Raw genomic sequence first — 24,986 nt, 5'->3', positions numbered from 1 at the left:
ATAAATAAATAAATAAATAAATAAATAAATAAAATGTAATAATAAAAAACCAAGCACCTTGACTACTAATACTGACAAAAATAAAACCAAAAGCAAACCACACTCAATATCAGGTTGTTCTAAATTCTCTCTGTTGCTGCCATTGCTGTTGCCATTGTTTTTGTCTGTTTTGTGGGGGAAAGGGAAGGTTGCAGGATATCTCCCTTACTTTGAGAGACCAACACTGTATTTAAAAAAAAAAATATGTTCATTAGTGCTCTCTTCAGCAGCACATATAGTAAAATTGGAACAATACAGAGAAGATTAGCATAGCCCCTGCGCAAGTCAACACGCAAATTTGTGAAACATTCCATATTTTTTATAAAAACAGGGAGGGGGACAAACAGAAGAGACTCATAAGTATGGAGAACAAACTGAGGGTTACTGGAGGGGTTGTGGGGGGGGGGATGGGCTAAATGGGTAAGGGGCAATAAGGAATCTACTCCTCAAATCATTGTTGCACCATATGCTAACTAATTTGGATGTAAATTTTAAAAAATAAAAAATAAAATTAAAAAAATAATAATAAAGTAAAAACAACAATACTCTGAAAAAATATGTTCATTATATTTTATACAGAATTATTTAAATGTTTTAGAGTGGAAGAATTTCCCAGTTATATAGTCACCAATGTTGCTAAAAATAGAAGACCTGGAAACACCATACAGAAATTTCCATTTTATAAAAATGCCAATCAAAACACTCCTTCTGGAACATTTCTTGGATTGTTAGTGATCTTGACATCAACTCCAAAAGATCAGAATGTACTTCTCAGATTTCCTAATTTCTCATAACAAACCAATATAGACTTACAGATGAGCCTAAACATTTTTGAAACTGTTTTTATTTTCAATCCTACTCCTCTGTCTTTGAACATTGACTCCTTTTTGAAAACTTGTTCCCTTCTGCCGCTGCTTAAGTCCTTTATGCAGTCCACCAATAACCTACTATGTGCCAGGGCCTTTTCTGTGTAGTGACAACACAATTTTGAAGAAAGCTGCCCGAGTCCCATTTGTCATGGAGTTTATGTCTTAATGGATGGAGACAAACATGTAACTGAATCAAGTGGTGTTGAGTGACATATATAAAATCAAAGCAGGTAACAAGGAAGAAAGCAACAATCTGGTTGGGGCCATGAGGACAAGTGACTGCTATTTTACAGAAAGTGGTCACTAAAGTCCTTTGCACAAGGTGACACTTGAACCGTCTTAAAGGATAGGAGAGAGAGTCATGCAGATATGTGGAAGACTAGCTATTCCAGATCAAGGGAACAGCAAATATTCCTGAAGCAGGAACACACTTGACTGCTCCAAGGAGACCAGTGTGCCCATAGGATAGTGAGTGAGGGGGACAATGACAGAAAATAAGGTCAGAGTCCATCTCCCCACATATTCTTTCCATATCCAATGATGATACCCCCTTCCCGGTGTCTCTTGAATCCATCTCTCAGGTATAATATTAATTCAGGCCCTTACCATCCTTGTTTTGCTCACCAGAGACTGGCCAGTACAACACTGCCTGCACTGTAGGTGTTCTATAAATGTTTGGTGATAATGTACTTGAATTACCTTCTCCAGAACCTGTTGTCTTGGCTGGCTCCTCATCAAACATCTAATGAAATTTGTATCCCTGAATTTAGTTTTCTCTAGTATTCTAACTTCTTCTTTGAAACTTTACTGTGACAGGAAATGAAATTATATTCACACACAAACTTGACTAGACTTTTTAATTATAAGCTTAATTGGCACAAAGTTCACTGAAGATACACTTCACTTTTACACAATCTTATAAATAGAAAAATACATTGATGCAAAAAATATGTTACTTCAATAGCAAATTCAAACAAGTGATTTCCCAAGAGAATACAGGTTATTTATTTCAATAATTAAAGATAGTTCCTGCATGTGCACTCTATCATGTATATGTTTAATTGTGTATTATAGATAAGGCCAATGGGATATGTAGCTAATTGCTCATTTGGTTCTTGAAAAAAGTGAAACATACAAATATTGTCTTCTTTTTAACTATATATAAAATGCTGCCTGATACGTAGCAGTACAATTATAATTCACCTCACTGAAGTCTTACAGCAACTTTAAAAGGCACTGCTTGTGATTATGACCCTGCCCTTGTAATGTTTGAATCTTCGTCTCACTGAAATAACACAGTTCAAATGCACAGGACTCAATGACTTCTTCAGTATTTAAAAGAAGTCTTCGTTTCAAGACTAGAAATATGTAATATCTTATTAACCACAGCTAGGTGTTTTAAAGGAGTGGTGGGAGGGAACTGGCAAAAAAACAGGATACTCAATAAAAAACTATTTGAAAATTACCATATAAAAGTAATTACTTTCCATCATCGCTGTATTTTTATCATTACAGTTCTTCCAAGCATTTGCCACCACAAAATACATTTACTTTTATTCTTTGTTTAAATTACAATGAGTGATATTTCTTCCTAAATAGCGACTAAGCTCTTTGGAACTTTTTATCTAATTTCTTTAAACCACTTTATTTAATAAATAAGAATTTTCCCCTATTGACCTTTATAAACACCTGCCATAAGGCATATTTTAAAACTACCTTGAATTTGATATGAAGACTCTTAAGCATTACAGAGGAATCCATGAGCTTGGCAAGACCCAGCAAGTGCAATAAATGCCTGTGATCTCAATAAAAAATACAGGCTATAGAAAGCTTCATTTTTCTTATATTCAGCTATAGTATAACTGCTTAAATACAAACATCTTTTATCTACCAAATAGCAAACAAACATTTTATGTAATTAAAAACTAATTCCTTCAATTCCACCAATGTAAAAAATAAAACAAATTGCAAATATCAATGACATAAAGCATGATGGTGAGACAAAAGATTAGTAGTTCATAAGCTAATTAAAACTACTGTCTGAGGATGCCAGACCAACATTATAAATATGAAGAAAAAGAAGCTAAATGTTTACTTATCACAAATAACTTCAGCATAAGCACCAGCTATGTCCAAATGTGGCCAGCACATAAGCCAAATATAAATGCACAGGTCACAGTGAAATAAAGCCATAAAAATCTAATTCTCTGATCCTTCGATCAACCCTTCAGAGCAGTGGGAATACAGCAGGGAGCTAGAAGCCCCACTTCAGTTGCTCATGCTATATTAAGACACCCCTGACCTCACCCCCAATTCCTTACCTACCAAGAGTCAAAGCGAGTGTATAACTGGTCAATCCAGTTTATCCAGAGTCTATAGACATAACCATAATTTATCCTATATTCATTTTAAAGATATTTATATAAATACTCACAGATATTGAACTGACATTTGTATATATTCTTAGTTAACATTCAAGTGGTTTAGATGGCATTTTACAAGGTCACCTAGAGTACAAGTATGGTTTTTAAAATTTGGATTAATTGTTTTATAATTGTACCTAAGATTTTAAGAGTTGGACTCTGGACTGATGTATGTTAAGGCAGGTGATGGCATCTTTAGTCATTCTACTTAACAAATGTACTTTTCTGTAACCACAGAATCCTCAATTCTTGAATGATCTATTGTCATGGGCTAAAGTTTTATAAGGCACTTTTGGCAATGTGAAACATTCTCACAACTCTCAGGCTGAATCTTAAATATTTACAAAGCTGCAGCAAATTAATTTTGAAACCAGATGCTTTAATTGACAGCTCTAATTGGGATGGTGAGAAGCAGTTTGTACACGTCGGTTCATCTCTCTCTGTGCCATGTATTACACACAGAGAAGATCACAGACCCTTGAGTTATTGTGTAGCTCACTGGACTCTTCAACAGCCACATATCCCCTTCTCCTTTTCTTCATTCAAGTGATCTGTGGAGGTGTGACCATTGGATCGTACCACTCCTTCAGGAATCCAGGATTTGTCTACACACCGTTCCATTCGCTTCATTATCAGGTCCAGGAGCATCTCGATTGCTTGGTTTATGTTTGTCCCGTTGGCAGCACTAGTTTCAAAGTAGGGGATTCTGCAAGACAGACAATTCAGGTAAAAACATGTGGAGGGAAAAGAAAGTGACCTTTGCCCTTTATAATTCAACTTCAAAAGTAAGTGGAGCATAAATATACAAGAAAATAAAAATGCTTTACCACAACAGAGTACATAAAAAAGCGAAAGAAGACAATAATATAATTAACACTGAATTCCTAACAGAGAAAAACCTCTGGAAATTTTTATTCACATTTCACAGATGATTAAACCGAGGCTCAGAAAGGTGAAGTTTTTTTTTATGTTTATTTTTGAGAGAGACAGAGAGAGAGAAGACAGAGTGCGAGTGGGGGAGGGGCAGAGATAGAGGGAGACACAGAACGTGAAGCAGGCTCCAGACTGAGCTGTCAGCACAGAGCCTGACACAGGACTCGAACCCATGAATTGTGAGATCATGACTTGAGCCAAAGTCAGACACTCAACTGACTGAGCCACCTAGGTGTCCCCCACCCCCCATTTCACACATAATTAAACAGAGGCTCAGAAAGATGAAGTAATTTTCCCAGTTTCATAAAAATACAAAGTAGAAGAGCCAGGATTTGAATCCACAGCTGCTTGATTCCAGTGAAACCAACTCAACCATTATGTTCTACTGGTTCCAAACTAATCTGCTTTGTATGAGGATTTCCAAAACAAATCCCTTTGACTGCATGCTGCACATCCACTGACAGTAGAGAAAAATGCACGCTCTCTGGCTGTGTTTGTCAAAGGCTTTGCCAGTTGTCAATTCTAGCCTGTATTCTCTGGTCATAAACTTGAAGACATTCCGATTTCTGCATCATCTCAGAGTTTCTCAAAGACATCAGTCTTTGGTTACCCAAGGACCTGTGATATATGTGAAATTTTTAAGTAATTCACAAAACATAGTTTCAAAACTATTAAGACTGCTTCTCATATAATCTTGAGAAATGAGTCTTCTTTTTTTCTTTTTTTTAAATTTACATCCAAGTTAGTTAGCATATAGTGCAACAATGATTTTAGGAGTAGATTCCTTAATGCCCCTTATCCATTTAGCCCATCCCTCCTCCCACAATCCCTCCAGTAACTCTCTGTTCTCCATATTTAAGAGTCTCTTATGTTTTGTCCCCCTTCCTGTTTTTATATTATTTTTGCGTCCCTTCCCTTATGTTCATCTGTTTTGTAACTTAAAATCCTCATATGAGTGAAGTCACCTATTTGTCTTTCTATGATTTTGTTTAGCATAATAACCTCTAGTTCCATCCAGGTAGTTGCAAATGGCAATATTTCATTCTTTTTGATTGCCAAGTAATATTCCCTTATATATATACAACACATCTTCTTTATCCATCCATCCATCGACGGACATTTGGGCTCTTCCCATACTTTGGCCATTGTTGATAGTACTGCTATAAACTTTGGGGTGCATGTGTCCCTTTGAAATAGCACACCTGCATTCCTTGGATAAATACCTAGTAGTGCAATTGCTGGGTTGTAGGGTAGTTCTATTTTTAATTTTTTGAGGAACCTCCATACTGTTTTCCAGAGTGACTGCACCAGTTTGCGTTCCCACCAGCAGTGCAAAAGAGATCCTCTTTCTCTGTATCCTCGCCAACATCTGTTGTTGCCTGAGTTGTTACTGTTAGCCATTCTGACAGGTGTGAGGTGGTATCTCGTTGTGGTTTTGATTTGTATTTCCCTGATGAGGAGTAATGTTGAGCATGTTTTCATGTGTCAGTTGGCCATGTGGATGTCTTCTTTGGAGAAGTGTCTATTCATGTCTTTTGCCCAGAGAAATGAGTCTTCTTTCAGTGGCCACCTTTTATACATTTGAGTTAGTTCTTGAAACAGGATTAATCAACTGCCAAATTCTTCCTGCTTCTTAGTAAAGCCATGAAAACAGTGATAAAACTGTATTTCCTCAAACTATCGATTCCATTTCCACCATTTAGTAAGGAATCTGACCAAAATGCTCTGAGATATAACAACTGCAAAAGAAAGTTGTTTGAGCACCTCTGTGGGTATTGCAATTGAGTCTAGTTAAATGTTCCTTACATTTATAGGGACTTTACAATTCTCCATCAGTATTACTTTTTTTGGAGAATATCTTTGTTTTCCTGTGTTCTCCTAGTATGTTAATACCACATCAGTGCCTCTGATTACAATTTAAGTTCCTCTTATTATTTCTTGGCTAGGAGCAGCTTCCACCTGAGAGCTTTTATAAATATATATATTTTTAAACTTCCTAGTGCTTTTACATCAAAAATCAAAAGAAGACACTAAAATAATTGACACTGAATTCCTAACAGAGAAAAACCTCTGGAAATTTTTATTCACATTTCACAGATGATTAAACCGAGGCTCAGAAAGGTGAAGTCATTTTCCAAGTTTCATAAAGATACAAAGTAGCAGAGCCAGGATTTGAATCCACAGCTGCGTGATTCCAGCTTGATTCCAGTTCTTCTCACAGCTGCTTTGCTTCTCATGTCACTAAGATGCCATAGTGGGGGAGGGGGGAAGCGCCTGGGTGGCTCAGTTGGCTAAGCATCTGACAACTCTTCACCTTGGCTCAGGTCATGATCTCACCATCCTGAGATCTGAGATCAAGCCTGCATGGGCTCCTTGCAGGGGCTTCTCTGACCCTCTCCCCCAGTCCCTCCCTTCCCCCTCTCCCTCTTCCCCACCTCCATCACTGCCCTTGCAATGTTGCATGTACCCCCTCTCTATTAAAAAAAAAAAGGGCAGCAGCAGTACAGTAGGGGGTACATGTATAGGAATAGAAGGCTATTTCTCCATATGATTCCTCATGAGGCTGTCTTGTTATCTGCACACTTCCTGTAGGAGCTGATGGGACTTGCAACTGGACCTCTGCACTTCTCTCCTGCTCCAGGCTAGCTCCTAAAAACTGGTTGAGGAACTCTCCAATGAGCATTTATCCATCCATCTGTGAGTACTACGAGACACAGTTGCTCTACTGATTCAACCATGTCCAGGTTCATACCCCTCTGTATCCTGATGCTAACATACCTTAATCAGGAAACAGTATGCTGGGAAAATTACATGCTCTTAGTGTTTTTAAACCTGCCTGGCAATATCTTTGGTTACTGTCAGTCTTCTTAATTCCATCTTCATCTGTTGCCTTATCCATAAAATGAAGATAATGCGTCTCTCTTTCCCACTCCCCTGGTCACATGCAATATTTGATGACCAAGTGGGAGGAGTGCATCCTTTGTGGGGATTCAACAAATATTTATTTATTGAGCACTAATGTTATTGAGCTGAATCATGGGGACAGTGTGTGATGCTGCCATTGTTGTAAGAATGGAATTTAGGTTGAGAATTCTCAAAATTTAAATATTCACATTTTCTTCATCATGCTTTTTCTTAACTACAGCATGAAGAATCATTTAATGTCTACAGAAAATTTCTCATACTTAAAAGAAGGCTTGGGGCACCTGGGTGGCTCAGTCGGTTGGGCGTCCGACTTCAGCTCAGGTCATGATCTCACAGTATGTGAGTTCGAGTCCCACATCGGGCTCTGTGCTGACAGCTCAGAGCCTGGAGCCTGCTTCAGATTCTGTGTCTCCCTCTCTCTCTGCCCCTCCCCTGCTCATGCTCTGTCTCTCTCTGTCTCAAAAATAAATAAAAACATCAAAAAATTAAAAAAAATAAAAGAAGGCTTAATCATTCTAGCACCATTCAGAAATATACTGTTTCATGGAAAAGCAACTGAAAAATTCATTATTCCCCCAAAGAATAATGAGCTGAAATTGGAAATACAAAAAGAGAAAAAGAAAGAGAGAGAGGAGGAGGAGGATGAGGAGGAGGAGGAGGAGGAGGAGGAGGAGGAGGAGGAGGGAGGGAGGGAAAGAAACAAAGAAGGGGGAAATAAAACTGGTTGAACAGAAGAACTTTCTTGTCATCATAATGCACATCTAATTTTTTGAAATCCCCTCAAAATCCAATGTAAATAGCTTTCAAACTCAGGTCCTGAGCTCCAATGAATTCAACTCAATCTATTAAGCTGTTTCTACTTTCCACAGTTTTTCCCTCTTGCTCCTGAAAATTGCTTCACAGTTATTTTTGAGGCATACATGAAAATCATAGTTGAAAATACTTTTAAGAACTATAAAATCTATGCATGGAAGTTACAAACATCCTTGACAATGGTTAGAAGCCATAACCTCTGAAGCCAGCCTGCCTGGATTCGAATCCTAGTACAAGCTCTTACCAACTATGGAACCCTGACAAGCCATTAAACTCTGTGCCTTATTTGCTCCATCCATAAAACTAAACACTATCAGCATTGTCTTATAAGGATTAAATGAGTTAACATTTAAAGCATTTATATCATAATCTGACACACAAGAAATGTGTCATTTTTGATATATGTGTCACTGATAAATGTTTCTTATTTCTAAGGCAGAAATAGGTTAGGTTACAAAAGTTTGTTTGTAATTTTGTTGTTTAACACTAAGAACACATCATCCCATAGAAACACTGTCACTGAGTCATAAGACAGTCATAACTCTAAGAGACCTGAGCAGCATTATCAACATTAAACTCTCAAACTATCTTAAAACTACTGATTTAATCCACAATGTACCTGATCTACAGAACTACCCTAAATCCTAGTACCTGGGACCATGCTATGCTTCCTTCCTACATCAGGGATGGCTCACTCAGACCCGTCCTTGCCGGAGTTCTTCATGCCCCAAAGCATCTGCCTACCTTGAGTCCTCATGAGATCCCTAATTCCAAGTGATCTTCACCAAATGCAGAGAGAACTGGACCTTATTTCACTGATTAATACTAAGGTAGAAATGATTGATGCCTCTAGCAGATCAGTAAGCTATTGTCTAATATAGTTGCTAACTTAAATATTTAATTGGTAGAACTTCAAGTTATATGAATTAGGTTACAAACTTTCAAGTCACTCATGTTGATATAGTACATCTTTTAATAAGATGTACTTTAAATTTTAATTCCAAATTCAAGCAACAACATCTCAGTCAAGTATATTTTCTTGCCATTTGTGAAGCTCCAGGTCATGGGACCAGGAGTCTGGTTAACAACCTTAATCTTTAGACTAATCATTCAGAGTCTTCCTTAGAAGACTCTGGGGCAATGCGGTTTTTGTTTCTACAGGAATAAATGACTGCTAAAATTCACTCCTCTCTGCTCTCTGATAGTTATGCTGCCAGAGAAGCAAATGAGATCCACAGAGAAGACCCTGAAATAAGACTATCTTTCCACAATAAGTGATGCTCCAGAAACAGAAATGTGCCTTTGAGTTCACATTTGAAAACTGGACTGTCTTGCTTGTCCTAAGGGCAAAGATGAATCTAGTGGATGCAGTTAGTACTATTTTTATGTCCGTATTTTTTGATGTTCACTTTTAGAAGGCATTCAGGCTACATTATCCAAACACTTCTCCATATCTGTGAAGAGGATAACCGTGGTTCATGGGGTCATTGCGGTAAGGAGAAATTGAGATAATACATGTAAAGGGCTTACTTAGCACAAGCCTAGAATCCAAAAAGTGCTCAATAAATGATGATCTAATGGGTTTTTTCTTCTCTAAGAATAATATTCTGCTTTTCCGAAAACTTATTAGGCAAAAAATTTTAAAAATTAGCTTAAATTCAAGAGGATCAATTCCCCTTTTAACCACAGAAATAGTGATATTGTCCCTTCTCTCCACATGGTGGTGCTAATGTAGCATTACTAGAGGCAGTATTACCAAACTTGTGAAAAAACCCTGTGCAGCTACCTGTGATATCAGTCCAAAAATAACCACTGAATAGTCATTTGGAATGCATGCAGAATCCAATTTTGGTATATTTTTTAAAAGAAATAGATTAATCACAAATTTTAAAATAAATAAAATGAGCAAAATGGCTAACTACTTCAAATCAATGAGGGAGGGTATTATGATCATTTACAGTTGTTCACCAGGATATCAAGATCCTGCTCATGCCATAGGTCAGGATCCACATCAGGCTGGTTTCCATTCTACTATTTATTTCCACAAAACTAGAAGACCCTAGATTACAGTTAGAGGTTGTCAAAAATGAAAGCAAGTATATTCGAGGCTTCTGTCAAATGGTTCTAGTTATTTGGCTCCAGTATGGATCCAGATATTATGGAGAAACTTTTTACTAAATTACATAATTAGTCTCACTACTTTTCAAAGTCTGTTGAATGCTAAATGAACAACCATGTATAAGAAAGGGCTGGTTTATGGACTGTTTCAAACTAGGAGGTTGTGCCAAATAAAATCTAGATCCTGTAATGAGTTGTGTGGGGTTCTGAAAAAGTTTGCATGTTTAGTTTCAGCTTATGTGTGTGGTTTTAAACATGCCCAATAATACATCATTATGTCTTGTATAAAGGAAGGATGTCATGAAGTATGCAAAGTATCAAATTATTTGAGATCAAGCTATTCATACCACATTTCATCTAGTTCAACGCACAAAGGACACTAAGTATGCTCCTGAGCTAAGCCACTTGAACCCCAGAAATAGCCTGTACTCAATAATGTTGTAAATAAATGTTTTTAACACATCCTTTAATCCAGAAACTCTTGAGCAACTTTCTCATCAATAGCTCACAGCCTCCAGTGGGGAAAAAGTTGTCTTAAATTTGCTGCCTTTAAGGAAGTAGATCTTAAAAGTTCTCATCAGATGAAAAAAATTGTAATGATATGTGGTGATGGATGTTAACTTATTGTGGTGATCATTTTTGCAACACATGTATCAAATCATCCCATTGTACACCTAAAACTAATACAATATTATATGTCAATTATTACTCAATTTGAAAAAATTGCTACCCGTTCCTCTGTACGACACATGAAATATGTACACTCAATTTTCACTCCTTCCTTGTAGTCACATTTTTTTCTATTTCTTTCAACTCTGAATCACGAACAAAAGGGTTGTAATGACCACCAACTAACCTTGTGAAAAAAGAAGCGTCTGGGAGGGTATTTGGATGCAGCCATTTTTACTCATAAAGTCCTTGCCTGCCCACTTGTGGTGGATACTCTCTCAGTACCAACCCCAGTGTCCCTTCCCAGTCTATACCACAGCTGATTTAATCAACTGTGAAAGAAAAACATTCCTCTCTAAAACATGGATTTTCCAATGATGCGTCATTGAGCACATTTCCCTCACCCATCCATGGTACAGTAGACAACTGCTTCACATTCTGTGCATAATGATTTGTCCAACTATACTGTCAAGGAAAATATCCACCAGCATGCACGTCTGATAGTAACTTGACATCCACGCCAGTGGTTCTCAAAGTGCTGTCTTCAGCCACCTGCAGGAGCAGCATCCGGGGATCGGAAACAAATTTCTGAGTTCCACCCCGGATCTACTGAAACAGAAACTCCTTGTGGGGGGTGCCTGGGTGGCTTAGTCTGTTAAGCATCCGACTTCAGCTTACATCATGACCTCAGAGTTCCTGAGTCCAAGCCCAGCATCAGGCTGTCAATGCAGAGCCCACTAGGGACCTTCTGTCCCCCGTTCTCTCTGCCCCTCCCCCGCGTGTGTGTGCGTGTGTGTGTGTGCGCGTGCGCACGCACAAGCTCTGTCTCCCTCTCGCTCTCTCTCTAGCTCTCCCTCTCTCAAAAATAAAAAAATGTATATATATTAAAAAATAAAATAAAGAAACTCCTTGGGACCCAGCATTCAGGTGATTCTGAACTACACTACACTAAGGCTTGAAATCCCATAGTATCACCTCAAAGAGAATGTTGCCAATACTGGATTCTGCTTCCTCTTCTAACATATTTGACTTTGTAGCTATTTTTTAAAGTGTTTCAGCAACTGTAGACTGTAATTGTTTTGACTGGCAGCAGTACAAGTTTGAGCAAACCTGCTTTACTCTTTTCTCTGACTGCATTGACAATTTTATTCAATATAACATACTAGAAAGTATTATTTTGCACTTGTTCTAGACAAACCTAAATATTATAGGGAATTACAGGTAAATGGATTATTAATCTACTAAAAATAAAACTTCTGATATTCTTCATCATGCATTCGATTCACCCTTTCCATTTTTGGCTGCCCCATGAAATCCTTATTCTCAGATCTACTGTCCTCGCAGACACAGACTTATGTTCCATATTTGTACTGTAACATGGTCTTTATTACGTTTTCAAAGTTTTTCTAAGACAAAGTCTTTCTCCAAATGCATGTATATTTAAGAGAACCATTTGTGAGCCAATGATCCATTTTCAGGAACTGGGGAGAAAAGGTAGCACAATAGGAACAGAAAATGCAAATTTATCAAATATACAAACGATATCAAGATGTATCATAAACTGTACCCTATTTTATGACTTTTAGCATAGAGATAAACTGACCAACATAGCCCTTTAGTACATGTACAGCCAATGAAAATGTTAAGGATTAAAAATGAAAAAAAGATTCTGTGAAAATAATCATTAAACTTAGATGTCAAATTTATGAAATGCATATGCACTAAACTGTTTCATTATAGCTCCTCCTGAAATTGCGAAAAAGCCTACAGAACTACGTTTTATGCTTCCTAATTCCTAAGAAAATTTTGTTTCCATTCCTTTCCATTCTTCTCCAATAGATTCCATAATCTTATGTGCTAATCCCTCCTCTCGTTTTAACTTTATTCAGAAACCTTAGATTGAGCCCCTCTTATGAAGTACTCCCCAGAGCTTGTGAGCTGGACATAGATGAAAGACAATCCCTGTCTCCCTACAATCCCAGATTCCCCCTACAGACAGAAGGCAATGTTGGGCTCTTTGATACCAGGGAGGATGTGGAATCCTGAGAACCAGAACAGAGGAAATAAACAAAAGGCTGAAAAAGCCCAGAGCGGGGAGAAGTCAATCCTGGCTCCACTCCAGTACTTGAGAACATACTTGTTGGATCTAGCTAGCTCCCCTAGATGCCCTACCTCTTTTGGCTTCATTCACATACTTCTCAAGAGCATGGTCTAGGTCCATGGTTTCCATTGCTTCATCGCTCACTTCCTCCTCACCTACTTGCAACATAGCTCCCAGGTCCCAGTTTCGACACTTCAGTATTCTCCTTGGTATCCGGCCCTCCCCCTTTCCTTTGCACTACATTCATTACAGGAGTGCCTCTCAAGAATAGATGAGCATATCAGAATCTCCTGTGGGGCTCTGCCAGCCTCCACCTCAGAATCACTACTCCAGACCAAGTGTGTCAGAAGCTCAGAGGTGAGGCCCAGATCTGAGTATTTGTTAATAGCACCAGAGGTACTTTTAACATGACCATCAAGTGGAGAGCTTTTAAAAGACATCAGTGTCCAGGCCCCTGCCTGTGGTGGTTTTGTAACAGGTCAACTTGGTTAGGCTGAACATTCCCCAGAATTTCCTTTCTAGTTAGGGTACATCACAGGAGAGATTTGGGGGATATTGGGGGGTGGAAGTAAAGCAGCCGCCACTCCGTAGCTCTCATACATTGTTGCTCACCTTCTGGCTCATCTCGTTGGCATAAACCAGCAAACACACCTCTACCTGCTCCACATTCCCCAAGATCCTCTCAGTTTCTCCAGCTCCTGGGCCAAGTGAGTGTGCCTAGCTCTGTGCCAAAGGTCCCTGGCTTCTCTAAGCTATCCACACCATCCAGGTCAGAGGCAGCAAGTACTGACATGGGTTTCATGTGTCATTATGGGTCCCAGATGGTGTTTCCTGGTGCTCTCTCTCATCTTAGACCCACCTTCCCTTCCTGACTTCCTGTCCTGTGGACTTCAAGCTTCAGCATCAGAAACAACACTTTACAGAAACTGTTTAACCAGCTCCCACAAATCCCTGTAACAAATTTTTTTAGGTATAATTTTCTTCGATTGAATCTTGCCTAATAAACTGTTCCAGGACAATTATTTCAGAAGCTCAGAGGTAAGGCCCAGACACAAGCATTTGTTAAAAGCTCCTCAGATTTTTTTTTTTTTTTGTATCTAAATAAAGATTTTGAGAGAGAAAGAACATGCACACAGGAAGAGGGGAAGGGCAGAGAGAAAGGATCCCAAGCAGGCTTTTTGCCAGCAGTGCTGAGCCCAATGTAGGGAATGAACTCACAAACTCATGAGATCATGACCTAAGCCAAAACCAAGACTCAGGACACTTAACTGACTGAGCGAACACAGGTGCCTGACTCCTCAGGTGATTCTAACACAGTTAAGCACCATCTATCCTACAGTGAAAACCTCCACACCCTACTGCAAATCTGTGCCAGGGTAAGCTAATATAGTTGATGGGAATACACACAGCTCCTCAGCCCCACCCCTAGAATTGAGAAAGACTTAAAATCCTGCTCTGCCCCACCCTGTCTCTAGTCTTTCCTCCCTCCATTTCACCCCACCCATCCACCACCCTAGACTGATATAGACAAGTACTTATCACATCCCTCCACGTTCAAAGGCTTTCAGCAACTTCCTGTCCCCCAGGAGATTAAGTCTACTCTCCTTATCTGGTATTCAAAACTGTCCGCAGACTCTGGCTTCTTCCCGCCTGGCCAAGCTATCCTTCTACTCCCTTCCCAATGTGAACCCTATCCTCCAGTGTTTTCTGGTCCTCCATCAATCCAAGGAAGAACAAAGCAGTTGTCACAAGATAAAAAGAGAAAGTGCCTCCTCTGGCCTCCTTGGATTCTGCCTAACAACCAGGACCAGTAGCATCTCCTGCACACCACACCACCTCTCTCTCTAACCTCCCTTCATTCTCAACTCCACTTGCTGCCTCCTGCTTACATTAAGGGTAATTAATGCATACACATTTGAGTTCTCATTGTATTAGAGGTAGAAACAAAGCAGAGCACAAATTCCTTTGTAGAGGTGCCCTGACATTTTTAACAAGCGGAGGCTAACCCCTTCTTTCATGGCCAATTAATGCTGTTGCTACTGTGATCCTATTCCGGAGCTCAAGGAAGACAGTATTTAGATTATTCTCTACAACAAAACCACAACCTAAACCAAGGGGACCCTCACACTCCTCTCCCAGCATAGAAATTTCAAAGCCAATAGGCCTGCTTGTATTCTGGGGCTCTCTACGGCAGCACATGAACTGGCTTTGCAATTTTTTTGCTGAATAGAGATAATTTTCTTATCCCATGCATCTCCTACTTGCATCTTGGGAGCAGCCTTATGGAATTAGGGCATTTGCACTCAAATGTGTCTTTCTTCAAACACCAGGACATTGAGAAAATGGTACTGAAAGAGTAAATGAAAGCCCTCACCCAGTGTTTTTCCTATGTTTTCAAATATTAATATGCAAAGTAGGTATTTATACCTCCCAAGGCTTACATCAGAGTGTGCTGATTTTTTGCTTTTGTATTTTCTATTACCCATTCATGTGCTAATGTTTGAATTGGAAATGTTTTCTCTAGATTTCTCCACAGAAACACTCACCCATATTTCTCTGCAAGTCCTCTTGCTTCTTCCTCTTTTACTACTCTCTGGTCTTCTAGATCACTCTTATTTCCACATAACACTATATCTGGGTTTTCACAATATGCATGCATTTGTAGCTGGCCTATAAGAAAAATTATTATACGAAAATAAGTGTACGGTCAATGGAAAATATATGCAAAAGTGCTTCAAAACTGTAAATGGATAGAGAGACATAAGGAAATGATATAATGCTTTCAAAAGCATTAACAACCTAAGCAACAAAACCGAATGGATGGGACAGATATGTAAAACTTATCCTTAAGTTCATACCTCACCTTATTAAATATCAGAGAAGAGTGGGATAATTTGCTAACCTTCCAAAAGTATGTACGTGCATGTGGCAACCACGGGCATACACCCATGAGGCTATCTTTCTGATGAAGGCCATTTGAAAAATACTAGGAAAATTTTAGTACTTATTGCTAATCTTAAAGCTCTGTTTTTCCTATGGTTTCTTTCCATGCAACAACATTTTTAAGAGAACGGTCTTCATACAAACTAGCTTGTTTCTCTCTGAAATGTTTTTCACATTTTTCTATTATCCTAAAGCAGAATCGATTCAATTAAAATAAACAAGATACAAGATTAAGGGAGAGAAAATTTAGAATAAATAATAAATGATTCTGTCACCAGAACCAAGAGGAAGCAGGAGACTATAATTCTTATTCCACAGCTTTTATTTTTTTTCACCTGAAAACCCGTAAATAGGCATAATTTTAAAAAGCAATTAAACAAATCTTATTTCTTATTCGTCACACCCCATAATAAAATTAAAGCAGCCCAAACTTTCACATTAAGACATACCTCAAAGTTGGTATGGCCTATTTTTATCATGGTTAACCAGAACAGTGTTGACATTTTAGTTCCTCATTACCAAGTCATGTTCATTATATCTTATCAAGAGAAAATCTAGTTGGCAAGCATTCACTGATCATTAACATAGGCCAGATACTTGGTGCAGAATTTCAGAGCCCTGGCCTTTGCCTTCAAGGGACAATCAGGCAACAAGGCCTATACAGGCAAAACCAAACTGTGTTTCCACTGACTGCCATGCTCTTTCTTTCCTCCAGGCTGGTACACATTCTGTCCCCATGTGCTTGAATACCCAGCCACAACCTTCCTTCCAGGAATCTTGACCATTCTTTTAAGACTTGACTCTCAGTTACCTCTACTGTGAAACCTTTCTGGTCTCCAGAGAGTCTCTGTGTTCTATTAACCCATGTGTCCAGTGTCATGATTACAAACATGAACTCAGAACAGACTGTGTCTAAGGTTGAATCCTGGCCCGCCATTTACTAGCTGTGTGACCCTGACCAAGTTGTTTCCCCATCTGTAAATGGTAATAATAATGGTACTTACTTCATAGGGTTAAGGTGTGGATTAAATGAGTTAATTCAGTGATTCTCCAAGAAAGGTCCATGGACCAGCAGCCTCACCATCACTAGGGAACTTACTACAAATGCAAATTCTCAGATCCCACCCCAGATCTACTGAATCAGGAATGCTGGATCTGGAGCCCAGAATCCATGTTTTCATAAGCCCTCTGGGTGATCCAGATGCACATTTGAGAACCACTAAGTTAATCTTTAAAGCATTTAGAAGTGCTAGGTGAGTATTACCAGTAATGATGTTTAATAGTGTTTATTTTGGAGACTCTGGTAAGTGTGATTATTGGCGATTTTTATTTCTTCCTGATTTTTCTACAAACACTGACTTACTTATATAAAAAGTAATCAATTCTTTTAAAAATCTCACTGAAGAAAAAGGCAAATACACAAAAACCTACTACAACCTACTATGCTAAAAATCCTCAAAGTAGTACAAAATAGAAGCTAAGAGGAAAAAAGTTTAATACAACTACAGTTATCACAGAAAATTTCATGGAGGCCATAATTTCCCAGATTTTAAAGAATAAGTAGAACTCCAACCAGTTTAACAAAGGGTGGGGGGGGGGGGGGAGGTAGAAAGGGCTTTTCTCTGAGGTCCAGGAAGACAGATGAGTGAATCCAACACTGCCTGGTTCCTTTCAGATTTCAGATTTAGGCTTAGAGGACTCAGCTCTCTGTTCAGTCTCCTGATTCAGCAGGGCTCACCTTTGTATGTATCCCCTTCCCAAAAGGGCACGGAGAGAATCGGAGTCAAGAGAAAAGGCACTGCCAGTACAGGTCTGGAGAAGCAAAGGGAGGACACAGACCTCCTCTCCCCAGGCTAATCAGAGTCTAGGAATCAGCTGTTTAATGCAACAGTACCTTTGTTCTGATATGTATCCTACCCCCCAAAAAGAAGAAATGACTGATCCGTGTAATACTCAAAATGCTAACGGAGGAAAAATAAAATGTATAGATAATACATTTTTATTCCCAATTAAGATTTGATACTATTACTTCTGACCCTGAACATTATAACTTTCTTTTTTTTAAAGATGGGCTGGGGAGGGGGGGAATATTTTCCATTGAAGATATGAAATCCTCAAAATGTATATGTTTTCTTTACCTGTAAGAATTCTTTTACACTATAAGGAAAACAAAATAACATGCATACATTACACATAATTTCACATAACTTTGTTATTTACCTAATTAGCTAAAAAGTCCAGAGAGACAAGATTTATCTGTCTCAGAGTTTCCATTTCTATCAGTGAGCAGAGGCAGAGAGAGAGGGAGACACAGAATCTGAAACAGGCTCCAGGTTCTGAGCTGTCAGCACAGAGCCCGACGTGGGGCTTGAACTCACTAACCGCAAGATCATGACCTGAGCTGAAGTCGCATGCTCACCCAACCGAGCCACCCAGGCAGCCCCAGATTTTGTTCTAACGATACTGAAAAGAAGATGAGAAGCAAGGTGTGAAAATAAAGGACTAAAAATAGCCACCATCATTCAGCTGTAAGAGAAATAATGAGGTATGCAACACGGGCATTAACAAAGTCAAGTCCAGTAAGCATAACTAAATGTGGGGAAACTATACGTAAAATATTAAATAGCTCTTCAACTGGTAATGATCAATTTAGTTGAGAAAGTGCATTAAAGGCTACTGAACTTGGGGCGCCTGGGTGGCTCAGTTGGTTAAGCGTCTGACTTGGGCTCAGGTCATGATCTCATGGTTTGTGAGTTCCAGCCCCCCCACCCCCACCCCGTCAGGCTCTGCGTTGACAGCTAGGAGTCTGGAGCCTGCTTTGGATTGTGCGTCTCATTCTCTCTGTGCTCTGTCTCTCTGTGTCTCTCAAAAATAAATAAATGTAAAGAAAAAATTTTAAAAAGCCTATTGATCTGAAAGCAAAAATTCCATGTCCTCAGAGAAGTCAACTACTATTTAAGGCCCAGAGTCCTCATCCTAAAATAAAGACACGCCACCTGCCTGAATCTTCTCCCAGAGCTTGTGAGGACCAGATACAAAGTATGGGAAAAACCTTTTAAAATCACAGTGCACCACAGAAATTACTTATTTCAAAACTGGTTCTTAAAAACAAGGTTTTCTACTATCAAAATCACAGCCAATGACCCTTTTATAATACCAAAACACCAAGTCATTTTTAAATGGTAGGTTTTTTTTTTTTTTTTGTATTCTGATTTAATGGTCATGTTGTATTTTTTAACATTTAGAAACATATTTAATAACCTCCTCTAAAACTCTGCTATATTCAATATTAAAGACATTGATTTATATTTCCAGAAATCAGTTCATTTGTTCCTTGCTTCCTTCCTTCCATCAATACATAAAAAGCACATTTAATTTCTACTGTATTCTAGGCAACATGCTTGGTGCTAAAAAGACATACACAAATCAGAGTTTAACAGATTCATGTAAGAAAGACATGTTAACAAGTATAGCAATTTAGCATACATCATAATAAAAATATGTACAAACTATTACGGCAATTTAAAGAAGAAATGCATAATAGTGTATGGGGGTCGTGAAATTTACATTTAAGCAAACACTCTGAAAATAAGGAGATGCTTCCTCAGGAGACATAGGAGAAGGGCAACTCAGTGGTAAAAACAAAAGTAAAATTACAGAAGCAAAGATCAGTGAGCCATCAGCTGAAGATGAGAATGACAGCCAGTGGCACATTTTGAAGCATCTTGTAATGCATGTAAAATATCTGGTACTTTATCATGGGCCACAGGAAGTCATTGAAACATTTTAATGAGATCATATTTATCTTCTAGAATGATAACTCTGGCAGCCATGTGGAGAGTAGATTTGAGGGAGATGAAACTAGAGTTAAGACAACAAATTAGGATATTAGACTAGGTCAGGTAAGAAATAATGAAAATCTAGTCTAGAAACTGTCAGAGATAGACTTGTGAACCATGGGTGTCATGCTTAAGAGCATGGTCCCAGGAGCTATACATTCACTTACTAGCCACATAATCTTGGATAAACCAGTATCTTTCTGTCTTATTGTGCTTGTCTGAAAATGGAGCTAAAAGTGTTAATGTATATTAATGATTTAGGATAGTTTTCAAGAGATCTTATTCATTAATATTAAGTACAAGGATCAGGTTTTTTTGTTGTTGTTGTTTTGGTTTTATTTTAACTTGTTTTTTTATTTTTTTAAATTTACATCCAAATTAGTTAGCATATAGTGCAACAATGATTTCAGGAATAAATTCCTTAGTGCCCCTTACCCATTTATCCCATCCCCCCCTCCTACAACCCCTCCATTAACCCTCAGTTTGTTCTCCATGTTTATGAGTCTCTTTTGTTTTGTCCCCCTCCCTGTTTTTATATTATTTTTGTTTCCCTTTCCTTATGTTCACCTGTTTTGTTTCTTAAAGTCCTCATAGGAGTGAAGTCATGTGATTTTTTTCTTTTTCTGACTAATTTCACTTAGCACAATACCCTCCAGTTCCATCCACGTGGTTGCAAATGGCAAGATTTCATTCTTTTTGATTGCTGAGTAATACTCCATTGTGTGTGTGTATGTGTATGTATGTATGTATGTGTGTATGTGTATATATATATGTGTGTATATATGTGTGTGTATGTAGAGTGTGTGTGTGTGTGTGTGTGTGTGTGTGTGTGTGTGTGTGTGTTTGTGTGTGTGTGTGTAGTACTGGTGACCATTTTTGCAAATGTAATTCTAGAGTCTTCCATCATGGGATCCTCCTGCCCAATGCTCTGGCCCTAAAAGCAGAAAAGGGACCTCTGAGTACAGAAGAGACATGGAGCTGGGGGTATGATCTGCAAAGCCTTCAAAACATATTTATATCTATGTGATGTATATGTTAAGCCCTGGGATGATACAAGTCCTCACAGTATACGACAGGCAAGCAGATACTTAGAGATTTATCTTCTCTGGGCTTCTGTCTCCTTATCTATCAAATGGGGCTAACAGCACCCTCTGTGGAAAAGCCAAAGTGATTACATGCAAAGTGCTGCCATGTGCCTATAGGATAAGAAGTACCCAGCAAAGGGGTGCCTGGGTGGCTCAGTCCGTTAAGCCTCTGGCTCTTGATTTCAGCTCGGTCATAATCTCACAGCTTGTGGGTTTGAGCCCCCCGTCAGGCTCCACATTGACAGAGCTTGCTTGGGATTCTCTCTCTCCCTCTCTCTCTCTGCCTCTCCCCGCCTCTCCCCTGCTTGCTCTCGCTCTCTCTCAAAATAAATAAACATTTCTTTAAAACACTTATAAAAAAATAAAAAAAGAAGTGAGCAAATCAAAGTTAACATTACCAGGAAAAGCACAGAATGTTAGTTATCTTTGCCCCTAAAGTAAAACCTTAGGAGCTCCTCCAAAACAACTTGCACCAAAAGTAGAATATAAGAGGGCATTTTATTATGGGAAGTGGGCAGTGGGAGACAGGGAAACAGTAACACTTACTTATCCAGTTTCTGACATTGAGGAAACTTTGCTCATTTGTCAGATCAAAAAGCAGAAGAAACCCCATAGCATCTCTGAAGAATGCTGTTGTCAAGCTACGAAACCTAGGAACATAAAAGCAGATTGGTCACCTAAATCATGGCCTCACTCCTGAAATATAAAACTGGCAGCAATTCCCTCAGCTCTTCCCATAATTCATCAATAACAAATTAGGTGTTTAATAATGTGCCATAATTTCTAATAACTTCACATTATACATGCATATGGTACCTCTTAACTATACAAGATTTAACAAAGTGTGCTATAATAGATCATTTTATCAGTATAAAGGTATATATATAATCAATGATATTGGGTATCTTATAAAATATGGTAAAGAGATATCCAGAGCTAGGAAGAATATTTCAAAACATACTGATACTTTCCAAAAATTATATTTGGAATTTTCTTTTAAAATAAAAACAATCTTGGAGCACTTGGGTGGCTCAGTCGGTTAAGTGGCCAATTTCAGCTCAGGTCATGATCTCACAGTTTGTGAGTCTGAGCCTTGCAACAGGCTCTGTGCTGACAGCTCAGTGCCTGGATCCTACTTTGGATTCTTTGTCTCCCTCCCTCTCTCTCTCTCTGTACCTCCCCTGCTCGTGCAGTCTCTGTGTTTCTCTCAAAAATAAATAAACATTAAAAAATTTAAATAAAAACAATATTATAGAGAACTGATCGTTACCTGAGGGGAGGTGGGGGAAGAGATGGGTGAAATAGATTAAGGAATTAAGAGTACATTTCTCATGACGAGGACTGAGTAATGTATCGAACTCAGTATAGTGTATTGCTGAATCACTATATTGTATACCTGAAACTAATTTAACACTGTATGTTAACTATGCTGGAGTTAAATGAATAAAAATAAATAAAATAAAAACAATCTGTGTAAGTTTTTAAAAATTAAAAAAAAGATAATGATATTCCAAAAGTGTATACTACAGTTATTTATCACTTACATAAGTTTATGTGTTAATGGAGCATGTGATTTGAAAAAACAGTCTGCTGGACAGGGACCACAAGAACTAGCTCATGATACATTAGTCTGAACCAAGAATGCACAGTACAATTAACAGTTAATTAGGCCAAAAGCAATGGTGCCTGCTGTGTAGGTTTTCCTTGTCCTGAGAAAGTTCAACTTGACCTGACATTGCAATGGGTTCCATAACCTTTTAATTTCAGTCTCTACAGAAGTTTAATAACTCTGAAAAACATTTCTTTGGCTTCAAGATGGGAGTACTATTGACTCAGTCCCTAGCCTTTCTTGGTGCTCTCTTCCAAGGTTTTATCCAGCTATATCCTTTCTCTCTCCGTTTCAAGTCCGTTTCCATTTTACTTTTATGCAAAGCCTGCAACTGACAGGCATGGGCTCTACGGAAAAGAATACTGACGTGAATTTGTCATCTAATATATTTTAAATTTTCTCAAATATTCCTAGTGAACATTTTTACAAAAAAAAGAGTCCTTATCTTTTAGAAATACCTACCAAAGTAGTTATAAATGAAAAAATCTGATATTTGGAATTTGCTTAAAAATAATTTAGGAGTGGGGGTAAAAAGTGGTAGAGGTATAAATGAAATGAGATAGGCCACAAATCGATGGCTGTTGAAGCTGGGAAATGTGTACATGATTTTATTATACTATCCTTTCTAGTATATAGTTGAATATTTCCAGAATAAAAAGTTAAAAAACAAAAGAATACTTCAAGAAAACTAGAGAAAACAGCAGCTTCTAGCTAACTTAAATTTTTATCAAGATTTCATGTGACTTATCTTGATCAAGCAACCTCTGACCATATGAGTTAATTCCAATCAGATTTTCCATGAGGTTTCAACAATCAAGAATAATGCATGCAATTCTACAATTGTCTTTGTGGCTGAGTAAATAGCAAAAGTAAATGGTGGAAAGTGTCTAAGCAAATGAGTAGAACGAGAAAGGAGGAGGAAGAAAGAGAGAGGAGGGAGGAGGAGGAGAAAGCAGGAAAAGAAAGAAGAAGAAGAAAGAAGAAGAAAGACCGTAAGTAAGATGGTCTATTTTGAAAAGGATTCATTTTTCTTCTGTCCTTGTATGAAGGACACATCATTACCATTTCGGATTGATAAATTTCCTGCTAATTTGTAAGTATGTCTTATCTAAGTACAAATCAATCCATCAGCTGGCCTTTTCCTGCTCAGGCACTGTATGAAGAGCATAGCTGGTTTTCCCTTTCCTCCAGTAAGAAACACATAACTGAAGGTCTCATACCTCTCCTGCCCTGCTGTGTCCCATAATTGCAGGTGGATTCTCTGACCTCTGCCAATGGCTCCATCTGGCCCATTGGCTCTGTACACCTAAAATAGCAAAATGAAAAAGAAAACTTTTGAGAACACTACTCTTCTTACTTTTCTATTCAGTAAAACTCCCATAAGCTTCTAGACTCAAAAAAACCCCTCTGGAATACAACCTTGTTTGTATGTTATTCCAAACAATTATCTTTGGGTAATACAGTAATTTGTAATAAAACATAAATATACACGTTATATATTTTTATAAGTATATTATGAAATATATATAAATATCATATAATATGTATAAATAACAATAATCTGGGGAACTTGGGTGGCTTAGTTGGTTGAGCGTCCGACTTCAGCAAAGGTCATGATCTCACCGTTCTTGAGTTTGAGCTCCGCATCAGGCTCTCTGCTGTCAGCACAGAGCTCACTTCGGATCCTCTGTCTCCATCTCTCTCTCTCTCTCTCTCTCTCTCTCTCTCTCTCTGTCCCTCCCCCACTTGTACATGCACGTGTTCTCTCTCCCTCCCTCTCCCTCTCTCTCTCTCTCAAAAATAAATATTAAAGAAAGAAACAAAACATTAATCCACTCACCTTTCCTCAAAGTTCCCTCAGGTCACTAGTTTCAGAAAATACTACCTCTCTATGATTTTTCCCTATCCCATCTTTAAAAAGTACTCTAAAGCAATTTTATAGGAAGGACATCTTAAGATCTCTTCCTCCATTAAAGCAATGAAACACTGGCCAAAAATGTCAAAATCTACTTTTTCTAAACTCTGAGAATTAACAAAGGCTTGCAACATCCCAAGAAGAATCTATTCCATAAAAATGGCTGAATATCAGTAAAAACAGTAAACTTTGTGCTGTTTCAATTTATCTTATTCCCATCCCACCCTCCCCAGCTCCTTAGTAGCTTTGAAAACCAACAGATGCATAACTATGGTAGCTGTGAAAACCATTAGCATAGTAGCCACTGAAAGGAGGCAGAACAGGTTTGGAGCTCTCCAAGTCTCATCCCCAGAGAACTGTCTGAAAGTTACCTGTAAATTTCCATTCCCAGGCCTTCACTTGACTTTGCCTGACTCAAAGCTTGCTCTATGATGATAACCTTACCCTTAGGACATTTGTTGAAAACAATCAGCAGCAATTATTTAACATCACAGCTACCAAAGGCAGCAATACCAACTGGGGCTAAATCTAACAAACAAACAAACAAACAGGAAATGAGATGTCCATAGGGAGTCTTGAAAAGCTCCAAAATGTTCCTTGGAATCTACTAGGCCACTTTCATGTATAGGACCATACATATGCTTGGAAAAGACTTGAAAAGACCCAATTCTCTATGGCTGACTTTGAGACTCTCTCAAGCAGGAA

At 38.4% G+C, this 24,986-nt stretch overlaps 1 protein-coding gene and 1 non-coding gene across 6 annotated transcripts in view; one reads left to right on the top strand and one right to left on the bottom strand.

Annotated features, from left to right (window-relative positions):
• Window positions 1-253: 253 nt before the first annotated feature.
• On the top strand, window positions 254-359 carry LOC125169146 (U6 spliceosomal RNA). The gene has a single exon (XR_007153479.1). It is a non-coding gene; the product is annotated as a U6 spliceosomal RNA (small nuclear RNA).
• Window positions 360-1,751: 1,392 nt separating this feature from the next.
• Window positions 1,752-24,986, bottom strand: part of RAB27A (RAB27A, member RAS oncogene family) — a 77,112-nt gene continuing 53,877 nt past the window's right edge. For all 5 annotated transcript variants that reach the window (XM_047863825.1, XM_047863821.1, XM_047863824.1 and 2 more), the window contains 4 exons: window positions 23,587-23,672; window positions 21,304-21,407; window positions 15,437-15,560; window positions 1,752-4,037 (listed from right to left, as the gene is read on the bottom strand). In XM_047863825.1, the coding sequence (XP_047719781.1) occupies window positions 3,839-4,037; window positions 15,437-15,560; window positions 21,304-21,407; window positions 23,587-23,672 (513 nt within the window). In that variant the 3' untranslated portion in view covers window positions 1,752-3,838. The remainder of the gene's footprint in view (window positions 4,038-15,436; window positions 15,561-21,303; window positions 21,408-23,586; window positions 23,673-24,986) is intronic.

This window comes from Prionailurus viverrinus, chromosome B3 (genome assembly GCF_022837055.1).
Source record: "Prionailurus viverrinus isolate Anna chromosome B3, UM_Priviv_1.0, whole genome shotgun sequence".
In the NCBI taxonomy this organism is placed as follows: domain Eukaryota; kingdom Metazoa; phylum Chordata; class Mammalia; order Carnivora; family Felidae; genus Prionailurus; species Prionailurus viverrinus.
Note: the sequence above shows the minus strand (reverse complement) of the source record. Positions and strands in the feature narration are given on the sequence as shown.